The sequence below is a fragment of the Oryctolagus cuniculus genome, chromosome 11 (genome assembly GCF_964237555.1).
Source record: "Oryctolagus cuniculus chromosome 11, mOryCun1.1, whole genome shotgun sequence".
Classification (NCBI taxonomy): Eukaryota; Metazoa; Chordata; class Mammalia; order Lagomorpha; family Leporidae; genus Oryctolagus; species Oryctolagus cuniculus.
This window is the reverse complement of record NC_091442.1, coordinates 49,784,853-49,806,303: the sequence shown is the minus strand read 5'-3', so window position 1 is coordinate 49,806,303 and position 21,451 is coordinate 49,784,853. Positions and strand designations below refer to the sequence as shown.

At 46.3% G+C, this 21,451-nt stretch overlaps 1 protein-coding gene across 4 annotated transcripts in view; it reads right to left on the bottom strand.

Moving 5' to 3' along the window:
• Positions 1–19,054, bottom strand: part of GINS1 (GINS complex subunit 1) — a 37,468-nt gene extending 18,414 nt beyond the window's left edge. The window contains exons 1-4 of one of the 4 annotated variants that reach the window (XM_051834446.2): positions 18,511–19,054; positions 12,902–12,966; positions 5,387–5,485; positions 4,696–4,786 (exon numbers count right to left, since the gene is read on the bottom strand). In XM_051834446.2, coding sequence (XP_051690406.2) covers positions 4,696–4,786; positions 5,387–5,485; positions 12,902–12,966; positions 18,511–18,627 — 372 coding nt within the window. In that variant the 5' untranslated portion in view covers positions 18,628–19,054. Of the gene's footprint in view, positions 1–4,695; positions 4,787–5,386; positions 5,486–12,901; positions 12,967–16,986; positions 18,291–18,343 lie in introns of those variants that run through there. The other 3 variants (XM_051834447.2, XM_070052160.1, XM_070052159.1) reach the window with 3 other exon arrangements.
• Between the last annotated feature and the right edge of the window lie 2,397 nt (positions 19,055–21,451).

The following is a 21,451-nucleotide window of genomic DNA, read 5'->3' as shown; positions in this document are numbered from 1 at the left end:
CCGTTTCACTTTAGTCCCTTTTTTTTTTTTTTGAAGATTTATTTATGTATTTGAAAGGCAGAGTTATACAGAGGCAGAGAGAGAGAGACAGAGAGAGAGAGAGAGATCTTCCATCCTCTGCTTCACTCCTCAGATGGCCACAACGGCTGGAGCTATGCCAACCTGAAGCCAGAAGCCAGGAGCCAGGAGCCTCTACAAGGTCTCCCTGGTGGGTACAGGGCCCCAAGGACTTGGCTCATCTTCTACTGCTTTCCCAGGCTATAGCAGGGAGCTGGATCTGAAGTGGAGCAGCCAGGACTCAAACCGGCGGCTGTATGAGATGCCAGCACTGCAGGCGGAGGCTTAGCATACTATGCCACAGCGCCGGCCCCCTAGTCACTTATTTTTACTCTGCTTTTTACTTTTATTACCACATTAAGCCAACACAACGGAGATCAACATCCCCACTAAGATTTGTAAAGCATTACTGTGTACTAGGAATTTGCTGTGCCTTTAATACTATTTTATTATTCTTTCTACCGTGGTTAAGATGTCATCTAACTCACTCAGGTGCTGAAGACATGGTCCTCAGTGTGGTGGTGTTGAAGTGGTATAACCTTTGAGAGGGGGTACTTAGTGCAAGGGCGGTCAGGGGTAGGAGATGTGGGTGGAAAACGAACCTCAAAAGGGATTCATGCTGGTCTCACAGAACAACGTAGTTCTTGTGAGAGTGCACTGTTCTAAAAGAGCCTCCCTGCTCAATCTCTCTAGCTTCGTCCCTAGCCACGTGGTCTCTTCCATGTGCACTCCTGCCACTGTGATGCCATCCACCATGACACCCACACCACAGCCGAGCAGATGCTGGCGCCTTCCTCTTGAACCTCCAGACCTGCCAGCAAAAGAACCCTCTTCTCTCTATATATTACCTAGTCTCAGGAACTCACTTTCTGCTATAGCAATAGTAAGGGGACTAATACTCCCATGATGTAGGTACTGTTATTGACAAAGGGCTCAGAATTAACAAATTGCTCTAAGCCTAGGTGGCTGACTCAAGCCTATGGCTTTACACGAAGACACAAGTGATGGTCTCCTGTAAGTTGATGGAAACACCCAGAAGTACTCCTTGTTACTGGTCTAACATGGCTGATGCAGCTGTTAGCAGCTGTTAGCCTGGTACAGAGAGTTACCTGAATAAATTTCTTGTTTTCAAGCTTGAGTTTTTTCCAAAATGCCATGGACGAAAGTAAGGGGCCAAGCATAATCATGTCCATAAAGGAGGACACTAGGACAGAAGGAAGTCTGCCAGTTCAACAGTAATTTACACTCTTGTAAGGAAGGAGCTGCGATTTCATTACTTTTAAACAACTTAACCCCTAGAACCATCAACATTCCTTTACATGCTGCTGCTAAGGTTCTATTTTACCTAAATAGGAACTGAATTTGCATCAAGAAGAGTGCTATCTGAAAAGAAATAACGCCTAACATGAAATTTCACAGATGTGCTTGAATCTGCATTTACAAAATTATAAGACACATAGTAATTTAAAATGTTGTATGAGAAAAATCACTGTAAGTTATTACATTACAAAATCAACATAAAGGGCCTGCGCTGAGGCGCAATGGGTTGAAGCCCTGGCCTGAAGCGCCAGAATCCCATATGGGCACCGGTTCTAGCCCCGGCTGCTCCTCTTCCGATCCAGCTCATGGCTATGGCCTGGAAAAGTAGTAGTGCACCCACGTGGGAGACACAGAAGAAGCTCCTGGCTCCTGGCTTTGGATCAGCTCAGCTCCAGCCATTGCAGCCACCTGAGGAGTGAATGAGTGGATGGAAGACCTCTCTCTACCTCTCTGTAACTCTTTCAAATAAATAAAATAAAACTTTAAAAAAATAAACAAAAGCAACATAAACTTCTGTTCATTTTACTAAAATATACAAGAAGTATTCTATAGTTCAACTAATGTAAGTAAATTCAGGCACAAACACTACAGAAATAAGAAACTAAAAACTCAAGTCCTAACATGTTACCAATTATAGTTACTGGTAAATATGATGTAGAGATTACTCATTTGTCTATCTAGAAAAATGAACAGAATGAAAACAATGAGAGTTAATTAGCAGGCGCGTTTTGGCAGCAGTTAATCACTGCTTCCAGTGCCCTCATATCAGGGTAACTAATTTGAGTCCTGGCTCCTCCACTTCTTATCCAGCTTCCTGCTACTGCCTATCCTTAAAGGCAGCAGGCAAGGGCTCAAGTTCTTGGGCTCAAGCACATGGGACACCCTGATTGAGTTCTAAGCTCCTGGCTCTGACCTGGCCTAACCCTAGATGTTGCAGGCATTTTGAAAATAGACCAGCACATAAAGATGTCTTTCAAATAAAATGAAAATAACAATTAAAAATAAATTTTAAAAAGTTAGCAAATAGCCGGCGCCGTGGCTCAATAGGCTAATCCTCCACCTTGCGGCGCCGGCACACCAGGTTCTAGTCCCGGTCAGGGCGCCGGATTCTGTCCCGGTTGCCCCTCTTCCAGGCCAGCTCTCTGCTATGGCCAGGGAGTGCAGTGGAGGATGGCCCAGGTGCTTGGGCCCTGCACCCCATGGGAGACCAGGAAAAAGCACCTGGCACCTGGCTCCTGCCATCGGATCAGCGCGGTGCGCCGGCTGCAGCGGCGGCCATTGGAGGGTGAACCAACGGCAAAAGGAAGACCTTTCTCTCTCTGTCTCTCTCTCTCACTGTCCACTCTGCCTGTCAAAAAAAAAAAAAAAAAAAAAAAAAAGTTAGCAAATAGAATGCTATTTTCAAAAACAAGCAGAAGCTAACAACAAACACATAGAACATTTGCTTTCTTAAGCTATGTGCTAGGATCCTCTAACAAAGTGACAAGCAACACTGAAGGCCATCCTGGGCCATGTTCCCTGTGGATCACCTCAAGCAACCTGTAATAAGCCTTTTAGTACCTGGCTGCATGATAAAGAATCTGACTGGCCTTTGCCCCTATTCCTAGGAAACAAGCTCTCTAACTCCTTGGGCTTTCTCAAATGAGAGAAGTTATCTTGTTACTTATTTTGGGTTCTGATAGCGTGAGCCAATGGGGTGACTCACAGTAGACCCCTAGTTTCTTGCTAACAAGATGACTCAGAGTGGGAGCTGGCTACCCCAGAAAGACCAATCCTAATTAGGGAACTGGCACTTTGGATCTCTTGCTCTGAGCCTGACCTGCAGGGAGTTGGAGAGGGATGCGGCTGAGCTTGTCACAGGGCCAGCGATCTGTTCACCTGTGCCTTTCCAGTGAGTCCCAGCAAGCCCTCTGGACACCAAAGTCTCTATGTGATTCCCTGGTTGGCAATACTCCACATGGATCGTCAAATGCAGGTGTTCCAGGAAGGAGACATGTCCTGACTCCACAGATACCAGAAGCTTAGGAGTCTCTTATTTTGCCCAGATTTAGTTGTATTTTTATTGCTACAGTATAACTTTAAGTATAGTGCTTTCCTGAGTTCTGGGAGTCATTCTAGAGAATTACTGAATCCATGGGTAGAATATGCCTGGTGTCTGAAGGAAGGCACGGTCTTATGGAAGACTATACTCAACCAGGGCAGAGTGGTCTCATTCCAAGTGGTGCCAGAAGTGTCTGGAACCCCTATGATCCTCTTCTGTAAATGAGGGAATGTAGGCATGAAGAGACTCCAACCCTCTGTCCCTAAATATTGGACTAACTCTGCCTCAGTGCCTGGACAAGAGTTTCATTACAAATGTGAATTTGTAGTGTCGATCACACACACACCACATACACATCAGTATATACAAAGATACTTTATAGAAAATCCCCAAATAAACTTTTTAATCCCACTGATAGGACACCAATAAGCAACAAGATGAGATTTTCCACATAGCATTTCAGATTTCTCCTCACTGTGTATTTCCCATCACAGTATATACTAAATAAATACTGTCAAAAACTGATGACAGAGGCCGGCGCCGTGGCTCACTTGGTTAATCCTCTGCCTGCGGCGCCGGCATCCCATATGGGTGCTGGGTTCTAGTCCCGGCTGCTCCTCTTCCAGTCCAGCTCTCTGCTGTGGCCCGGGAAGGCAGTGGAGGATGGCCCAAGTGCTTGGGCTCCTGCACCCACGTGGGAGACCAGGAAGAAACACCTGGCTCCTGGCTTCAGATCGGCGCAGCATGCCAGCTGTGGCGGCCATTTGAGGGGTGAACCAAGGGAAGGAAGACCTTTCTCTCTGTCTCTCTCTCTCACTGTCTAACTCTATCTGTCAAAAAAAAAAAAAAAAAGGCCGGCGCCGCGGCTCACTAGGCTAATCCTCCACCTAGCGGCGCCGGCACACCGGGTTCTAGTCCCGGTCAGGGCGCCGGATTCTGTCCCGGTTGCCCCTCTTCCAGGCCAGCCCTCTGCTGTGGCCAGGGAGTGCAGTGGAGGATGGCCCAGGTGCTTGGGCCCTGCACCCCATGGGAGACCAGGAAAAGCACCTGGCTCCTGGCTCCTGCCATCGGGTCAGCGCGGTGCGCCTGCCGCAGCGCGCCAGCCGCGGCGGCCATTGGAGGGTGAACCAACGGCAGAGGAAGACCTTTCTCTCTGTCTCTCTCTCTCACTGTCCACTCTGCCTGTCAAAAAAAAAAAAAAAAAAAAGGTGAAAACATATTTAAAACAAAGAGAAACACAAATATTATTCCAGAACAGCACCACAATGCTAACTTACTTCTTCAGAAGACATGTGAAACCGTAGAGCAGTTGGCAAGACACTGCCATACTCCCACCTGAGCGCTCTGATCCGAAGCAACCGGTCATACCTAGGACGTTGAGAAGGTGTCAGACGGGGTGAGGATAAAGGGCAATAAAAAGCTGTTCTGATGTCTGACTCAAGACCCACAACCATGTAAACCTGCTCCTAATGGAAACAAACCTCGTGATAGAAGGCAAGAAGGCGTATTTGGGATAAGGCAGGGCTCAACAGCTGCCATAAAGGCAATGAAGCCATTGTTGATTTCTTCAGGAGTGACCACATACAGCAGTCACAAGAGTTAAGATCCCAAAGGCCCTTATTTCTTAGGAAAATACTAAATACACTAAAGGATTTGGTGGTGAAGTGGCATGATGCTCTAAAATTATACAGCAAACACCAAACACGATGAAGCAAATACAGCAAAACATTAAAAACTGTTAAACCTGTTTTAATGGGGACAGGATGACTCCATGGGGGTGTTCCTTACTTTTATGAATGAGGCCATTTTCATAACAAAATAAATTTTTCATGGCAAATAGAAGAATTTAAAATGCTTAAAAGAACAGATGCAAACTTCCTGTAATCCATTCAAAAAGGTAAACTAAGAACCCACACAGAAAACCCTCCAGCATTCCCTACCATCCCAAGCAAAACCTGCGACACTCACAGGTATGCTATTGTGCAACGTCGATTTCTTAACAAACAGCAGTGTCGGAATTTGATGGTTGGTATCAAATCACTTCGTCCACCTGACTTTGCTTCAGTCCTATTAAGGGAATTTATTTAAAGAGGAAAAAAAACAAACACATTTCAATATAAATAAAAATTTCAAAGCCAACTTACATACTTGCTTTTATCCATTTGTAAATAGTAGCTAACATAAGCAAAGAGTAAATACCTCCACATCAAATTTTATTAATGCTAAAAGAAAAAAAGCCAAAAGCTAAATAGTTTGCCTACAATCATACTATCAAGTACATTTCTTTGATTTTGTTTTGTTTTAAGATTTATTTATTTGAAAGGCAGAGCAACAGAAATAAAGATGGAGAAGAGACAGTGAGAAAGAGATACAGGCAGATAGGTAAGATTGATCTTCCACATGCTGGTTAACTCCCCAAATGGCTACAAAACAAAAGCAAGGTCAAGACCAGACCAAAGCCAGGAGCCAGGAACTCTATCCTGGTCTCTGATGTGTATGGCAGGGGCCCAAATACTTGGGCCATCTTCTGCTGCTTTCCCAAGTACATCAACATGGAGTCGGATCACAAAGCAGAGTAGGCAGGATTTGAAGGTTCTCCAACATGGGATGCCAAGTGTGGAAGGTGGCAACTTAACCTGCCGTGCCACAAAGCCAGCCCCCATCAAGTATGTTTCACTTAATCATTTGGTACTTAACAATTTCGCACATTAATTAATCTCTATTTTTCTAAAGACAGTATGTTTTTATCCACTTTTTGGAATTCCTCTCTCATGGTGACATAAGATATAAACCTAACATTAAGCTTCATAAAAGGATGGCCTTATGTCATGTTTTCATTCTATTATTTCACTTTCAGTGGGACTTGCAAATCCTTATTATAATAAGGTGTTAATTCACCTAACAATCATTCATCTAACAAATATTTATTGATCTCCAACTGCCAGATCTGTTCTACAAACTCCTGCCACCCTATGAAAGTAAGATTTATTTCCTACCTTGTGTACAATATGTTCTGGATTAGAAGGGAATACTACAGGCCGGCGCCGCGGCTCACTAGGCTAATCCTCCACCTAGCGGCGCCGGCACACCGGGTTCTAGTCCCGGTCGGGGCGCCGGATTCTGTCCCGGTTGCCCCTCTTCCAGGCCAGCCCTCTGCTGTGGCCAGGGAGTGCAGTGGAGGATGGCCCAGGTGCTTGGGCCCTGCACCCCATGGGAGACCAGGAAAAGCACCTGGCTCCTGGCTCCTGCCATCGGATCAGCGCGCTGCGCCGGCCGCAGCGCGCCAGCCGCGGCGGCCATTGGAGGGTGAACCAACGGCAAAGGGAAGACCTTTCTCTCTGTCTCTCTCTCTCTCACTGTCCACTCTGCCTGTCAAAAAAAAAAAAAAAAAAAAAAAAAAAAAAAAAAGAAGGGAATACTACAAAGGAACACCCAACTATGGGGCAGGCATTTGGCTTAGCAGTTAAGTTATGACTTGGAAGGCCCACATCCCACATTGGATTGCCTGGCTAGAGTCCCAGACCCTCTGATTTAAATCCAGCTTCTTGCGGATGCACATCCTGAGAGGCATCAAATGATGGTTCATATATTTGGGTCCCTGACACCCATGTGGGAGACCTGGGATTAAGTTCAGGCTCCTGGCTTCAACCTAGCCCAGCCTGGCTATTCCGGGTATTTGGAGGGAATCAGTGGACAGAAGATTGTTTTGTCTGTCTCTATCTGCCTTTCAAATAAAATGAAAATAAATTAATTTTTTAAAATGTTTAAAAATACACCCAATATAACACCAGGATGATTTATTAAGAACAAATGGAATTCTTAAAAATATTCACACTTACACAAATTAAAAAAAAATTATTTATTTTCACAAATAATTTTAACCAGAAACTGGGAACAATGATTGCCTCTCCAGAGAGAAAACAAGAGTGTAGGGCACAGAATTTTCAATCATGAAATTATAAATAGTAAATATATATATACAGGAAACACAAGAAAATCATTCCCTTTGGACCAAGAGATGTTAGGCTACCTCCAAAATACATCTTTGACAGTTTAAAAATCTTTATTTTATTTACTTGAGGTAGAAAGAGAGACAGAAACAGTGAGGCAGGGAGCTTCCATGCGCTGGTTCACTGCCCAAATGCCTGCAACAGACTGAGCCCTGGAAATCAACCCAAGTTGTCCACATGGAAAACTTGCATCATCACCTCCTGCTTCCCAGGGTGCATGCTAGTAGAAAGCTGGAGTTGGGACTGCAGAAAAGACTGAACCCCAGGCACTCCAATATGGGATGTGGGCATCTCAAGTGGCATCTTCACAGCAAATGCCTGTACCAGTTAACATGATCATGTTTCACCTAGTCCAGGTCACTTCTCTGGTCATCCGGATGACTAATGTGCCTCCCTCTCCTCTCACCTCCTCTACTCTGCTTCAACCTGCTGGTTCACTCCCCTAATCCTGCGACACATGGAGCTGGGTAGTCTAAAGCCAGGAGCCTAGAACTTCATCTGATTCTACCGTGCCCATGGACCCAAGTATTTGAGCTGTCACCTGCTGACTCCCAGGTGACGGGAAGAATTAGCTGACCAAACAGTAACCAGGGTAATCTTCTAATACACAAACATGGGGCCGGTGCCGTGGCTCACTTGGCTAATCCTCCGCCTGCGGTACCGGCATCCCATATAGGCGCTGGGTTCTAGTCCCAGTTGCTCCTCTTCCAGTCTAGCTCTCTGCTGTGGCCCGGGAGGGCAGTGAAGGATGGCCCAAATGCTTGGGCTCCTGCACCCGCATGGGAGATTGGGAAGAAGCACCTGGCTCCTGGCTTCGGGCTGGCGCAACACTGGCCCTAGTGGCCATTTGGGGAGTGAACCAACGGAAGGAAGACCTTTCTTTCTGTCTCTCTCACTATCTGTAACCCTATCTGTCAAAATTAAAAAAAAAAAAAAAAAAAAAAAAAAAGACAAACATGCCAACACCCACCCCACCCTGGGGTCATCCTTAGCCACCTGCTAAGCTCCATCACACTGGCCTCCTTTAAGTGTCGGCTTCCTGAGCACCCTGCTCCTTTCCTTAGGGCCTTTGCAAACACCATTCCCTCTGTCTAGAATGTTCTCCTCTCACAAAGCCTCAGCTGAAACATCTCTTCCTTGAGAGAATACCCCTGACTCTTCAATCAAAAGTACATCTTCAATTTATTATTCTCTCTCCTAGCATTCTGTTAGCTTCCTTCAAAACATGCTTCCCAATCCACTGTGTCTGCAGTTAAAATCTGTCTCCTACACTAGCCTGTGAAAGTCGATGAACCGGATTCTAGATGGTGTTGTTCAACATGTGTGACATTATGACACACATATTTTGGGTTTTGTCCACAGTTCCCAAGGCAGTCCACTAAAATTAGAAGGTCTCTTCCCCAGAAGAATCACAGAAATGCTCATCCCCCTCCACCTTTGTGTCTTAGAGCTAACCATGAAGAAATTCTCTGGCCTGTTTGTCTGATAACAGATCATTAAGATCCCAATTTCAGAAGCAGTCCTGACCCATACCCCTCCTGGGCTTTCCTGGTCAATTAGCATTAGATCAGACCTTTTTGTCCAAACACATTTCTACATGGATTTCCACGCCTCAGTCATGCCAAAAATCTCCATGAAAGTCCAAAAGGGTAGAATTCAGAAAGCTTCCAGAGACTTGAACACATGCTGGCTCTTGGAAGGTGGCAACCAGATAGGGCATAGGAGCTCCACACTCCTTTCCTCCTACCCCACCCTGTTCATCTCTTCCTCCATACCCTCCATAATATCCCTTTTTTTTTTTTTTCAATTTTTTTATTTGACAGATAGTGTTAGACAGTGAGAGAGACAGAGAGAAAGGTCTTCCTTCCGTTGGTTCACTCTCCAAATGGCTGCTACGGCCAGCGCGCTGCGCTGATCCGAAGCCAGGAGCCAGGTGCTTCCTCCTGGTCTCTCATACAGGTGCAGGTGCCCAAGCACTTGGGCCATCCTCCACTGCCTTCCTGGGCCACAGCAGAGAGCTGGACTAGAAGCAGCCAGGACTAGAACCCAGTGCCCAAATGGGATGCCGGCGCCACAGGCAGAGGATTAGCCAAGTGAGCCATGGCGCCAGCCCCCATAATATCCTTTATAATAAACTGGTAAAGGTGTTTCTCTAAATTCTGTAAGCTGCTCAAACAAATCAATCAAACCTTGCCGGTGCCGCAGCTCACTAGGCTAATCCTCCGCCTGTGGCACCGGCAGGTTTCTTTTCCCAGTTGGGGCACCGGATTCTGTCCCGGTTGCTCCTCTTCCAGTCCAGCTCTCTGCTGTGGCTCAGGAAGGCAGTGGAGGATGGCTCAGGTCCTTGGGCCCTGCACCTGCATGGGAGACCAGGAGGAAGTGCCTGGCTCCTGGCTTCGGATCGGCGCAGCGCACCAGCCGTGGCGGCCATTTGGGGGGTGAACCAACGGCAAAGGAAGACCTTTCTCTCTGTCTCTCTCTGCCTGTCAAAAAAAAAAAAAAAAAAAAAAAAAAAAAAAAAAAAATCAATCAAACCTGAAGAAGGAGTTGTAAGAACCCTAATTTGTACCAGATTTGTCTAAGCTTCTGATAAACCATCTGAGGCTTGCCAGGGGCATCTGAAGGTGGAACAGGGGTAGAGGCAGAGTTGAGGACTGAGCCCATATCCTGTGGGATCTGATGCTGTCTCCAAGTGGAGAGTATCAGAGTTGAATTAAACTAAGGAACACCCATGGGCATTATTTGGCACAGTGGTAAAAACGCTGCTTGGAACACCCATGTCCCATACTAGAGTGCTTCTCTCTTTTTTTTTTTTTTTAGATTAATTTATATATTTCAAAGACAGAGAGAGAGAGAGAGAGCACGAGAGAGCGCATCCATCTGCTGGTTCACTCCCCAAATGTTTGCCAATGGCTGGGGCTGGACCAGGCCAAAGCCAGGAGCCAGGAGCTTCTTCCTGGTTTCCCACCTGGGTGAAGGGGTCCAAGCCTGTGGGCCATCCTCACTGCTTTTCCAGGAGCTGGGTCATAAGTGGAAAGCCGAGACTTGAACTGGCACACATATGGAATGCCAGCGTTGCAGGTGGAAACTTAACCCACTACACCACAGCGCTAGCCTTCCATTCGCTGCTTTGATTCCAGCTATTACTTCCCATTACCTGGGAGTCAGCAGATGACAGCTCAAGCACTTCGGTCCATGGGCATAGGAGAATCAGATGAAGTTCCAAGCTCCTGGCTTTAGACTACCCAGCTCCATGTGTCCCAGGATTGGGGAAGTGAACCAGCAGATTGAAGATCTGTCTGGCCAGCTGGCGCCGTGGCTCACTAGGCTAATCCTCCGCCTTGCGGCGCCGGCACACCGGGTTCTAGTCCTGGTCGGGGCGCCGGATTCTGTCCCGGTTGCCCCTCTTCCAGGCCAGCTCTCTGCTGTGGCCCGGGAGTGCAGTGGAGGATGGCCCAAGTACTTGGGCCCTGCACCCCATGTGAGAGCAGGAGAAGCACCTGGCTCCTGCCATCAGATCAGCATGGTGCGCCGGCCGCAGTGCGCCGGCCGCGGCGGCCATTGGAGGGTGAACCAATGGCAAAAGGAAGACCTTTCTCTCTGTCTCTCTCTCTCACTGTCCACTCTGCCTGTCAAAAAAAAAAAAAAATCTGTCTGGCTATTTCTCTTTCTCTGCCTTTCAAATAAAATGAAAGTGTATGTATATATATATATATATATATATATTTTAATCAGGGGATATCCTGCTGGAAATGCACATCTGGATACATCCCTGTGTGTAAGGAAAAAGCCTTACACATCGAGTATCAAAAGTGATCTGTGCTGTAAGAGAATTGTTAAGAGAAACTGAGTCTCATCCTGTTTTGTTTGACACCATAGAAATACCACAGCCACTTAGCAGTACATGTGTGGGGATTTGAGTTCAAGATTTTACATTTGCCTTACAACTTACTGTTGAGGCTAAGTTCCTCATTCCATCTGTAAAGACTGCTCTGTCATCAAGGCTTACACAGTACTTGGAAAATGTCTCTGTCATCTTGTCAATATGCTATTGATTTCTACATCCAAGTAACTGATGAAAACATTTTACCTAATAAAGTCATAGGGGAAACCTCACATCCCAAGAACTTCTCTAGGTTGAGATCCTGAATGCCTCAACTTTGACCCAGACTTTAGTGTTCTTTTGTGTCTTACTCTCCATCAAGTCACAGGAACCTAGTAAGTTTGTCACATGGTCCAAATTTTCCATTGAGGCAACCACCATGCTCAGTTCTAAATATTTAATATTTATCTGGAAGCCTCTTTCAACAGATGAGAGCAGACATTTGGAGTACTAATTCTCAGTAAACAGCACTCAAGGTATCAGAAATGACTGCTGCTCTGGTTAAGTTTACAAAGTGCCCATCCTCCCAAGAGCAAACACACTAAAATATCTTTTTTTTTTTTTTTTTTTTTGGACAGGCAGAGTTAGAGAGAGAGAGAGACAGAGAGAAAGGTCTTCCTTTTTCCATTGGTTCACCCCCCAAATGGCCGCCACGGCTGGCGTGTTGCGGACGGCACGCTGCACTGATCTGAAGCCAGGAGCCAGGCACTTCCTCCTGGTCTCCCATGGGGTGCAGGGCCCAAGGACCTGGGTCATCCTCCACTGCACTCCCCGGCCACAGCAGAGAGCTGGACTGGAAGAGGAGCAACCGGGACAGAATCCGGCGCCCCGACCAGGACTAGAACCCAGGGTGCTGGCGCCGCAGGCGGAGGATTAGCCTATTGAGCCACGGCGCCAGCCTAAGATACCTATTAACAACAATGGAAACTATACATGGGCTGACACTGTGGTGTAGCCAATAAAGCCACAGCCTACAGTGCCGGCATCCCATATGGACGCAGGTTCAAAACCTTGCTGCTCTACTTCTGAACCAGCTCCCTGCTGTGGCCTGGGCAGCAGTAGAAAATGGCCCAAGTGCTTGGGTCCTGCACCCACATGAGACCTGGAAGAAGCTTCCTGGCTTCAGATCGGCTCAGCTCCAGCCGTTGCAGCCAACTGGGGGTGAACAAGAGAATGGAAGATCACTCTCTCTCTCTCTCTCTCTCTCTGCTTCTCCTCCTCTCTCTGTGTAACTCTGACTTTCAAATAAATAAATAAATCTTTAAAAAAAAAAAAGAAACTACACTTTCACTGGGTTTTTATTTGTTTGTATTTCATGTCTTTTAGATCTGCTTTAATTTCTTCCAATCCCTATCAGTCAAACACTAACTATTTGTTAAGCACCTAACATATGCCAAGCACAGTTTAAGTCCAACAGGTACAGCACTGATCTGCAAAATCCTTCTAGACCCATGCTAATTTGTATACCTGGAACATGATTAGGCACACAGTTTAAAAAAAAAAAATCATCCAGAAACTGATCCTAGGTTATCTGATTTCAACATCTTATTTCTTAAATTGTTTTACAATATCAATCTTAATATAACTTACACATCAGATTGGTTTTGTTCATACAAAGTCTTCATCTCCTCCAGAACTTGTCTGATTCCATCCTCCTGAAACATATAAACTGATATTGATACACATTCATTTATTTCCTCTACCAAGTCTTGACATTCAACCACAAGGAATGAAGTACCAAAGAACTGATACATGCTGTAAGATGGATCAATCTTGAAAACATTAGGCTAAGTGAAAGACATTAAACACAAAAGGACAACTACTGTAAGAGTCCACTTATCTGAAATAATCTAGCACTAGCAAATTCACAGGGATAGCAATAGATTACAAGTTACCAGAAGCAGTGAGGAATGAGGATTATGGCTTAACAGTAGCAGAGTTTCTGTCTGGTGTGATGAAAAAGTTTTGGAAATAGATGGTGACAATGGTTAGACAGCAATGTTACTGTAACAAATGCCACTAAGGTATACAACCAAAAACAGTTAAAATAGAAAACTTTGTATTATGTACATTTTGCCACAGTAAAAAGGAAAGAAAAAGCACAATAAAAAAGAATGAACTTTTAACAGCACAGATAACATTAAGGGTAACCTCAAACACATTATACCAAGCAAAAGAAGCCAGACACACACAGTACATGCTATATAATTCCATCTGGCCCTTTACTGAAGAAAAAGTCTGCCAATTCCTGGCACATGTAAATCCAATAACATAAAATAGACAAATGTAAACTGCAGCCTTAGAAAGCAAATGTGTGGTTGCTTAAGGCTGCAGGTGGAAGGGAAATAAAACAGATCCTGTGTTACAGAAATCTTGATTAGGCTGCTGGTTGTAAACATGTATAAATTTGCCAAAATTTGAAAGTCTATCAAAATGTACATTTTGTTGTACATAAACTATGCCTCAATAAAATTTATAACAAAAAAATGAGTCCTAAAGAAGGAATAAGATTTAACAAGAGTATATAAACTTTTTAAAAAATATTTATTTATTTATTTATTTGAAAGTCAGAGTTAGGGAGACAGGAGAGAGATTTTCTATCCACTGGTTCATTCCCCAAATGGCCAAAATGGCTGCAGCTGGGCCAATCAGGAACCAGGAGCTTCATCTGGGTATCGCATGTGGGTTTAGTGGCCCAAGGACTTGGGCCACCCTCCACTTCTTTCCCAGGCATTAGCAGGGAGCTGGACTGGAAGTGAAGCAGCTGGGACTCGAACAGGCACCCATAGGGGATGACAGCGCTGCAGACGGTAGCTTAACCTGCTGAGCCACAGCACCAGCTCCAACAATTTTTTATTTATAGAAAACCTGTCTTAAAACGTTAATGTCAAAACCAAATAGTGTTTTTTATTTGTATTACAAAAATAAAAAGGCCAAAGGAGTTTTCTTGTTATCCACTCTGAGCAAATTTAAAATTTTCCCTTGAAGAGGTAGACATTTACTTGCTTGGAGATTAATACATCAGCCAGGACACCTGTATTTCATGTTGGCATGCCTGAGCTCAAATCCTGGCTCCAGATTCCCGCTAATGCAGACTCTGGGAGGCAGCAGCGATGGCTCAAGTAATTGGGCTCCTGCCACCCATGTGAGAGAGCCAATTGGAGAGGGCCAGCAGATGGGAACTAAGAAATAAATACATTTTTAGATTTAAAAATTTTTTTCTCTTGGAAAGATAAAACAGCATTCTGAAGTTCATAAATGGCACAAATTAGGTCTGTCGGCAATCCAAAAAGAAGATCCCAACTACTTTTCCCAATCTTTTTAGTCTCAAAATATGTACATTACCAAAAATGCTTTGGAATACTCCCAGCACAATTATAAAATCAACTACCTAACCCTGGTCAAAACATATAATCCTTGATGAAAATCGTAAGCATGACACCTCCCTTCTTTAACATCTGGTTAAAAAAAGCACTGCAGAAAGGTCTGAATTACTAGAATTACTGAATTACTAGAATAAAATGTTCTTTTTATCAGCAAATACTACTTTAAGGAGTGGTTGAAACTCTTGTAACCTGGGGCCAGCGCTGTGGCTCAGCGGGTTAACGCCCTGTCCTGCAGTGCCAGCATCCCATATAGACACCGGTTCAAGACCTGGCTGCTCCTCTTCCAGTCCAGCTCTCTGCTGTGGCCTGGGAAAGCAGTAGAGGATGGCCCAAATCCTTGGGCCCCTGCACCCATGTGGGAGACCCAGAAGAAGCTCCTGGCTCCTGGCTTCGGATCGGCGCAGCTCTGGCCATTGCGGCCAATTAGGGAGTGAACCAGCAAAAGGAAGACATCTCTCCTTCCCTCCGTCTCTTTCTCTCTCTCTCTCTGTAACTCTTTCAAATAAATAAAATAAATCTTAAAAAAAAAAAAAAAGAAATCCTGTAACCTAATACTGTAACTTAATATCTGGATGTATAATAAAAAGGCAAGGTGAACCAACTCTGTAAAATATACACACTAAGTTTTCAGGCTTAGATTTTTATCTACTGTGGAAACTCTGTTCTGTGTCCCTAACTCAGAACGTAAGCCCCTGAGAATCCAAGTAATTTTCTTAAAAACAGCATTTTAAGAAAAAATGGACAGTTCTGCATTTGGCATGGGAGTAATCATTCTTCACTTTGCTGAACGTAGCACCTAATCACACACGAATCTGGAATGAACAAAGCAGAGCCCCAGCTCCAAAACCCTGACTATCACCTCTCCAGGAGAGATGATTCCCAAAAGTTCGTCCAGGCCTAGCCTCTCAGACCAGCTATGCCAGGGGCCAGCCTCTTCTGCAGGCTGCTGAGCCACCTATCCAGCAGGGGGGTTTGTCAGTGAAAAGCATTAATGGAACAAAAGGTGCAAAAGGTATCCCTCCAAACTAAAACCTCAAAGAGAATGATTCTACAACTTTCAAGATGCCAGATGCTCAAAGCAGGAAACCAATACTTAATATCTGATTGAAGGGATGGGCATTTGGCATAAGAGTTAATAAGTAAATGGGTTCAAGTCCCATCTGCATCTGATTCTAGCTTCCTGTTATTGAGCACCCTGGCAGGCAGCAACAGATGGTTCAAGAACTTGAGTCCCTGCTACCTGTGTAGGAGACCCAACTGAATTTCTGGCTCTTGGCTTTGCCTGGGCTCAGCCCTGGCTGTTTCAGGCATTTGGAGAGTTAACCAGTGAATGGCACATCTAAGTAAAAATAATCTTTTCTTAAGATTTATTCATTTTTTTGAAAGGCAGAGTTACAGAAAGAGAGAGAGAGAGAGATCTTCCATTCATTGGTTCACTCCCCAAACGGCCGAAACAGCTGAAAACAGAAGCCAGGAGCTTCTTCCAAGTCTCCCATATGGATGCAGAGGCCCAAGCACCTGGGCCATCTTCCACTGGTTCCCCGGGCACATCAGCAGGGAGCGGGATAGGACGTGGAGCAGCCAGGACTTGAACCAGTGACCATATGGGATGCTGGCATCACAGGTGGTGGCTTAACCCACTGTATCACAATGCTGGTCTCAATAATTTTTTTAACAAAATTAGAATAAAAGAGCTAAACTAAAGGTCTGAAGAGCCTGGTTCTGAGGACAGCCCGGCCCGCAGCTGTCTGGCCACGTCACTCTGCCTCTTTGGCCCATCTCCTTATTTGTCTGATGGCCTATAGAGTTCCTGGCTCTCCAGGCCCAGCAGGGAGCCATATTTTAGAGTATCTACAGCCTTGCATCCCAGCATCCCTACTGAGCTTCTTACTGCAGTCTCTAACTTCTGAGATAATTGTTCTGAAACTCAAAGAGCTACAGCCCGGAATCCAGGAAACCTGTATTCAAGTTAAGGTTCTGCTTCCATTGTACTGTAAATTCAGACAAGTCCCTTAACCTGACCTGTAATTTCTCTTGGCTCAGTTTCTTTGCGTGTACAATGATCTCATTGTCAAGCTACAAGCCTGACAAAACTCATCACACACTCTGTTGTTTACTCAGTAATCTGAGAATCCTCCGGAGATCCCGACTCCTCCCTCTCATTCATTATCTACCCCATCTCTACCCCTCTTCTAGTAGTTACTAGTCCTGTTTGTCTCAGGTCTCAGAAACCCAGACACTGAAGTCAGTGCCACTGACCTGACACAGTTCAGACCACACACCTCTCACCTGGTCTATTACTGCCACCCACAAACCAGGTCCTGGGCTCCATGCCTTCTCCTTTTCAGTCCATTCCCCATACTGCTGCCAGTTATACTGAAAACACAAAGCTTTCTGTACCATTCCTGCTGTGGTTTGAGTATCTGTCCCTCCAAACTTATAAGGGGATCAGTCCCCAGTTTTCTGTCAGTGCAGCTACAAGGGTGGAAATTTAATCCAATGACAGTGTTTACAGATGTGATATTGGTCTGGCATTGTGGCGTAGTGGGTAAAGCAGCTAGCTGCCTGTAACGCCAGCATCCCATAGGGTGCCGGTTCAAATTCTGAGTACTCCACTCCCAACCCAGCTCCCTGCTAATGTGCCTGGGAAAGCGGCAGATAGCCCAAGTTCTTGGGCCCCTGCCAGCCACATGGGAGACCCAGAAGAAGCCCCTGGTCCCAGCTGTTGCAGCCATTTGGGGAGAAAGCCAATGAATGGAAAATCTGTCTCTCTACAATCTCTGCCTTTCAAATAAATAAATCTTTTAAAAAAATAAATAAATAAAGGTGGGATCCTTGGGAAGTGAGGAGATCAAACTAGGTCTTTAGAATTGAGCCCCCATGACTGAATCTTGGTGATTTTACTTTGATTTTTTTAATTTGAAACAGTTACAGAGAGGAGGACAGATAGTAAGCTGGAGAGATCTTCCATTCACCGGTTCACTCCCCAAATGGCTATAACAGCCGAAGCTGGGCCAGGCAGAAGCCAGGAGCTTCTTCCAAGTCTCCCACGCAGGTGCAGGGGCCCAAGCACTTGGGCCATCTCCCATTGCTTTCCCAGGCCAGCTCCGGCCGTTGCGGCCATCTGGGTAGTGAACCAGTGGATGGATGACCTCTCTGTCTCTACCTCTGTAACTCTTCGAATAAATAAAATCTTTTTAAAAAAATATCGTACAGGCTGGCTCAGCTCTTACTGAACGCCAGGCATCTCTCCGAGCCCCTTACCAACTTCTGCACGTCAGAAAACTCAGCACAGGAAGCGGAATACCTGCCCCAGTCACACCACAGCCTGCATCCCAGGCTGCTCCCAGAGACCCAGCTCAATGGCCACATTTCCACCAGGCAACCGGAACAACCAGTCTGCTTAAGCCACGGAGCAGCAACAACGCTCTATGCCGAAAAACCCTAGAACACTGTCAACAGAGAAATTCGCCACAGTCGCTGCAGGGCAGGAGTACGAAAGCGTTCCTTTCCCCGCCCGTGTCTCCTGGGACCCTGTACCCCAACTCCTGCAGCTGACTCGCAGCAGACACTGGGCAAAGTAAGCCGCCCAGGCCCCCAGCCCGGCCTCTCCACGCGCCGCATCCCATCCCCTGCGCTCCCTCACGTTGAAGGCGGGCAGCTGCCCTTCGGGAGCGCGGTGCAGTTCGCGGACCAACTCCATGGCCTTTTCGCAGAACATGGCGGATACACACACACACACCCCGGCCTCAGCGACCGGATCAACCTCCGGCTCCCAAGCCTAACGATCACCGGGACCCTCAGCTGCAGTACCACTACGAGAGCGCCAGCTCCTGGCCTCCGCCTCCGCGTTTCGCTTTGGCGCCAAAAGCGCAGCCAATGGGAACCCGCCGTCAGGTCTCCGGGACTACGGCGGCCGACAAGGAACATTCGTCTCTGCGGCGCAGCCGCGCTACAAGAAGGGCGGAGGGGTGGGGTGGAGCTGTGTCCCTTCCCCAAGGACGCTCCGGGGTCTGAGTGGACGGTTGTCCACGGTGGGTCTGAGCCCCTCGGTTAAGCAGGGCCGTTCCCTAGTTCCTCGGACGGCTGGCCGGCGTCCGGGCACCGCGCGGCTCGGGATACCCCCAGGCTCCGCAACTTCCTTTGAACCGTTTCCGTTTCATTCATTCATTCCTTGTCCTCTGGGTTCCCAGGGACGCTTCGCTGAGGTGAAGAGAGCCGGCTGACGTACGTGGTGTGCATTTTTTTGTTTTTTGCATTGATATTTGTGACGCAGCGTTTCGTGGTTTCGCACTGCGAGTTTGCTTTGCTTTTTTTTTTTTTTTTTTATATTAAAGCGAAACGGTCTTTGTTGTGACATGTATTTCGTCTGATTCTCCATATTATCCGCAAAGGTGGTTACTGAGACTCATTACCAATATGGAAACCTGCCGCAAGTCCCCCAGCCCCTAAGCTTTCGGTTTTCAGCTCTGCGGTGTCACTTTGATTTTTAAAGCAGTCATTTGAAAAAATCTATCCAAAATAAATAAATAACAGACATTTGTCCAGTGATGTCCCAGATGAACAAGAATTCAGTAAGACTTTTTGTAACTACGTGATGATGGAACACTTCTCACCAAATCGAGTCTCATGGGTCGGGAATCACCACTAATAGAAATTTCATCTTCTGCTAGCTTTTGAACAGGAATGTTTCAGAAAAACGAAATTGGATTCCTTTAGGGTAATCTTAGAAAAAACATTGCTCTTTTGCCAGTAGAGATAAAGGAGATAACGTGAGCCGAGAAATGGGCATGGGGATAGGCTAACTTAAAAACAGGCCTCTGAGTTCTTCCCTTATGTTGAGGAACCACAGTAAACAATAAGTATTTTAATTTTTTTTAAAAAAGTTTTTAATTTATTTACTTGAGAGGTAGAGTTACAGAGAGAGGTAGAGACAGAGAAAGAGGTCTTCCATCCACTGGTTCACTCCCCAAATGGCCGAAATGGCTGGAGCTGAGCTGGTCTGAAGCCAGGAGCCAGGAGCTTCATCTGGTCTCCCAGGTGGGTGCAGAGTCTCCCAAGCACTTGGGCCATCTTCTACTGTTTTTCCAGGCCATCCAGAGAGCTGGATTGGAAGTGGAACAGCCAAGACTCGAACCTGAACCAATATGGGATGCCAGCACCATAGACAGAGGCTTAGCCCACTACACCACAGTGTCGGCCCCTAATTTTATTTTTAATTTATTCATTTGAGAGAGACAAACTCCTATCTAGTTTCACTCCCCAAATGTCTATAATGGCTGGGGCTGTGCCAGGCTGGAACCAGGACCAGGGATTGAACCCATCTACTGTAATATGGGATGTGGGCCTCCCAACAGCTAAACTCTTGAGTGTTTTTGTTTTGTTGAGCGGTTTTTGTTTTGTTCTGTTTTATCAAATACACCATTCTACAGTGAGCCAGGCTGCAGGAGTGTGATCCACAACCTTCCTTGGCCATACACCATTTTGATTTCAGCTAGGAGGCAAAGTCCCTTACCAACCGTGAGGCTTACTTCCTTGCCTGGAAAGTGCACACCCCTGAGCAGTTGGGATGATTCAGTCACTCCTTCAGCAAAAAGGAAGTGCTACTATGAGCCAGCATTGGTCTACACAAGATAAGGCAGGCAGTCTATGTCCACCCAAGGAAAACAGCAATTCACAGATATATGGATGACAGACTGGGGATAGGCACTATCAAGAATAATAAAGATGAACAGAGTGGAGGTCAGGTGGCCTGAGGGTTTTGAGTTCTAGTCTTCAGAGAAGGCACAGAGCTGAAGAGGGCAGGAAATTAGCCTTTTGGGTCTGGGACAGTAGGAATCAAAGTTCAGACGTCCCAAGGAGGGGTGTGAGTGGCAGCCGAAGACCAGCAGGTAGCAGTACTGCTAGGGTGATGGAGGGAGAGATGCAGCTGCCTGAGACCAGAGGGGGCCCAGAGGCCCTATCAGGTAGTCTCCTATAAACCCTGCATAAGCTTTCAGTTGTGAGATGGAGAACCACTGAAGTGTTCTGAGCAAACAAGTGACAGAACCAGACCTTGTTGGCTTTTCTTTTCTTTTTTTTTTTAATCTATGACCACTAATAAAATAACCCAGGTGAGAGAAGACAGTAGCTTGGCCCAGGATGGAGATGGTGGAGGTAGAAAGAAGTGGTTGGATCCTGGAGAGCTCAAAGGCTTCATTATAGACATGTTGTGCATAAGAACAGAGCAATCAAGGCCGGCCCCAGGGTTTTGACCAAACGCACAGGTAGAACTGCCACCACTTGGAATGCTGGCATCATACTGGAGCACCAGTGTGAGTCTTGGCCACTCCACACTTCTCCTCTAGTTTACTGCTAAGGCAGCAGGGAGGCGGCAGATGATGGCCCAAGTACCTGGGTTCCTCTTATCCTCCTGGAGAATGGCTTTACGTTTGTCCAGCCCTAGCTGTTTGGAGCATCCGAAGAGTAACCCAACGGATGGAAGATCGCCCTCTCTCTCTGCCACTGCCTTTCAAGTAAATAATGTTAGAATAGAGGAGGCTGCTTGAGATTCAAGGAGGATGTATGGCCTCAAGTTACAGATGCAGCCGGCACCGCGGCTCAATAGGCTAATCCTCTGCCTCGCGGCGCCGGCACACCGGGTTCTAGTCCCGGTTGGGGTGCCAGATTCTGTCCAGGTTGCTCCTCTTCCAGGTCAGCTCTCTGCTGTGGCCAGGGAGTGCAGTGGAGGATGGCCCAAGTCCTTGGGCCCTGC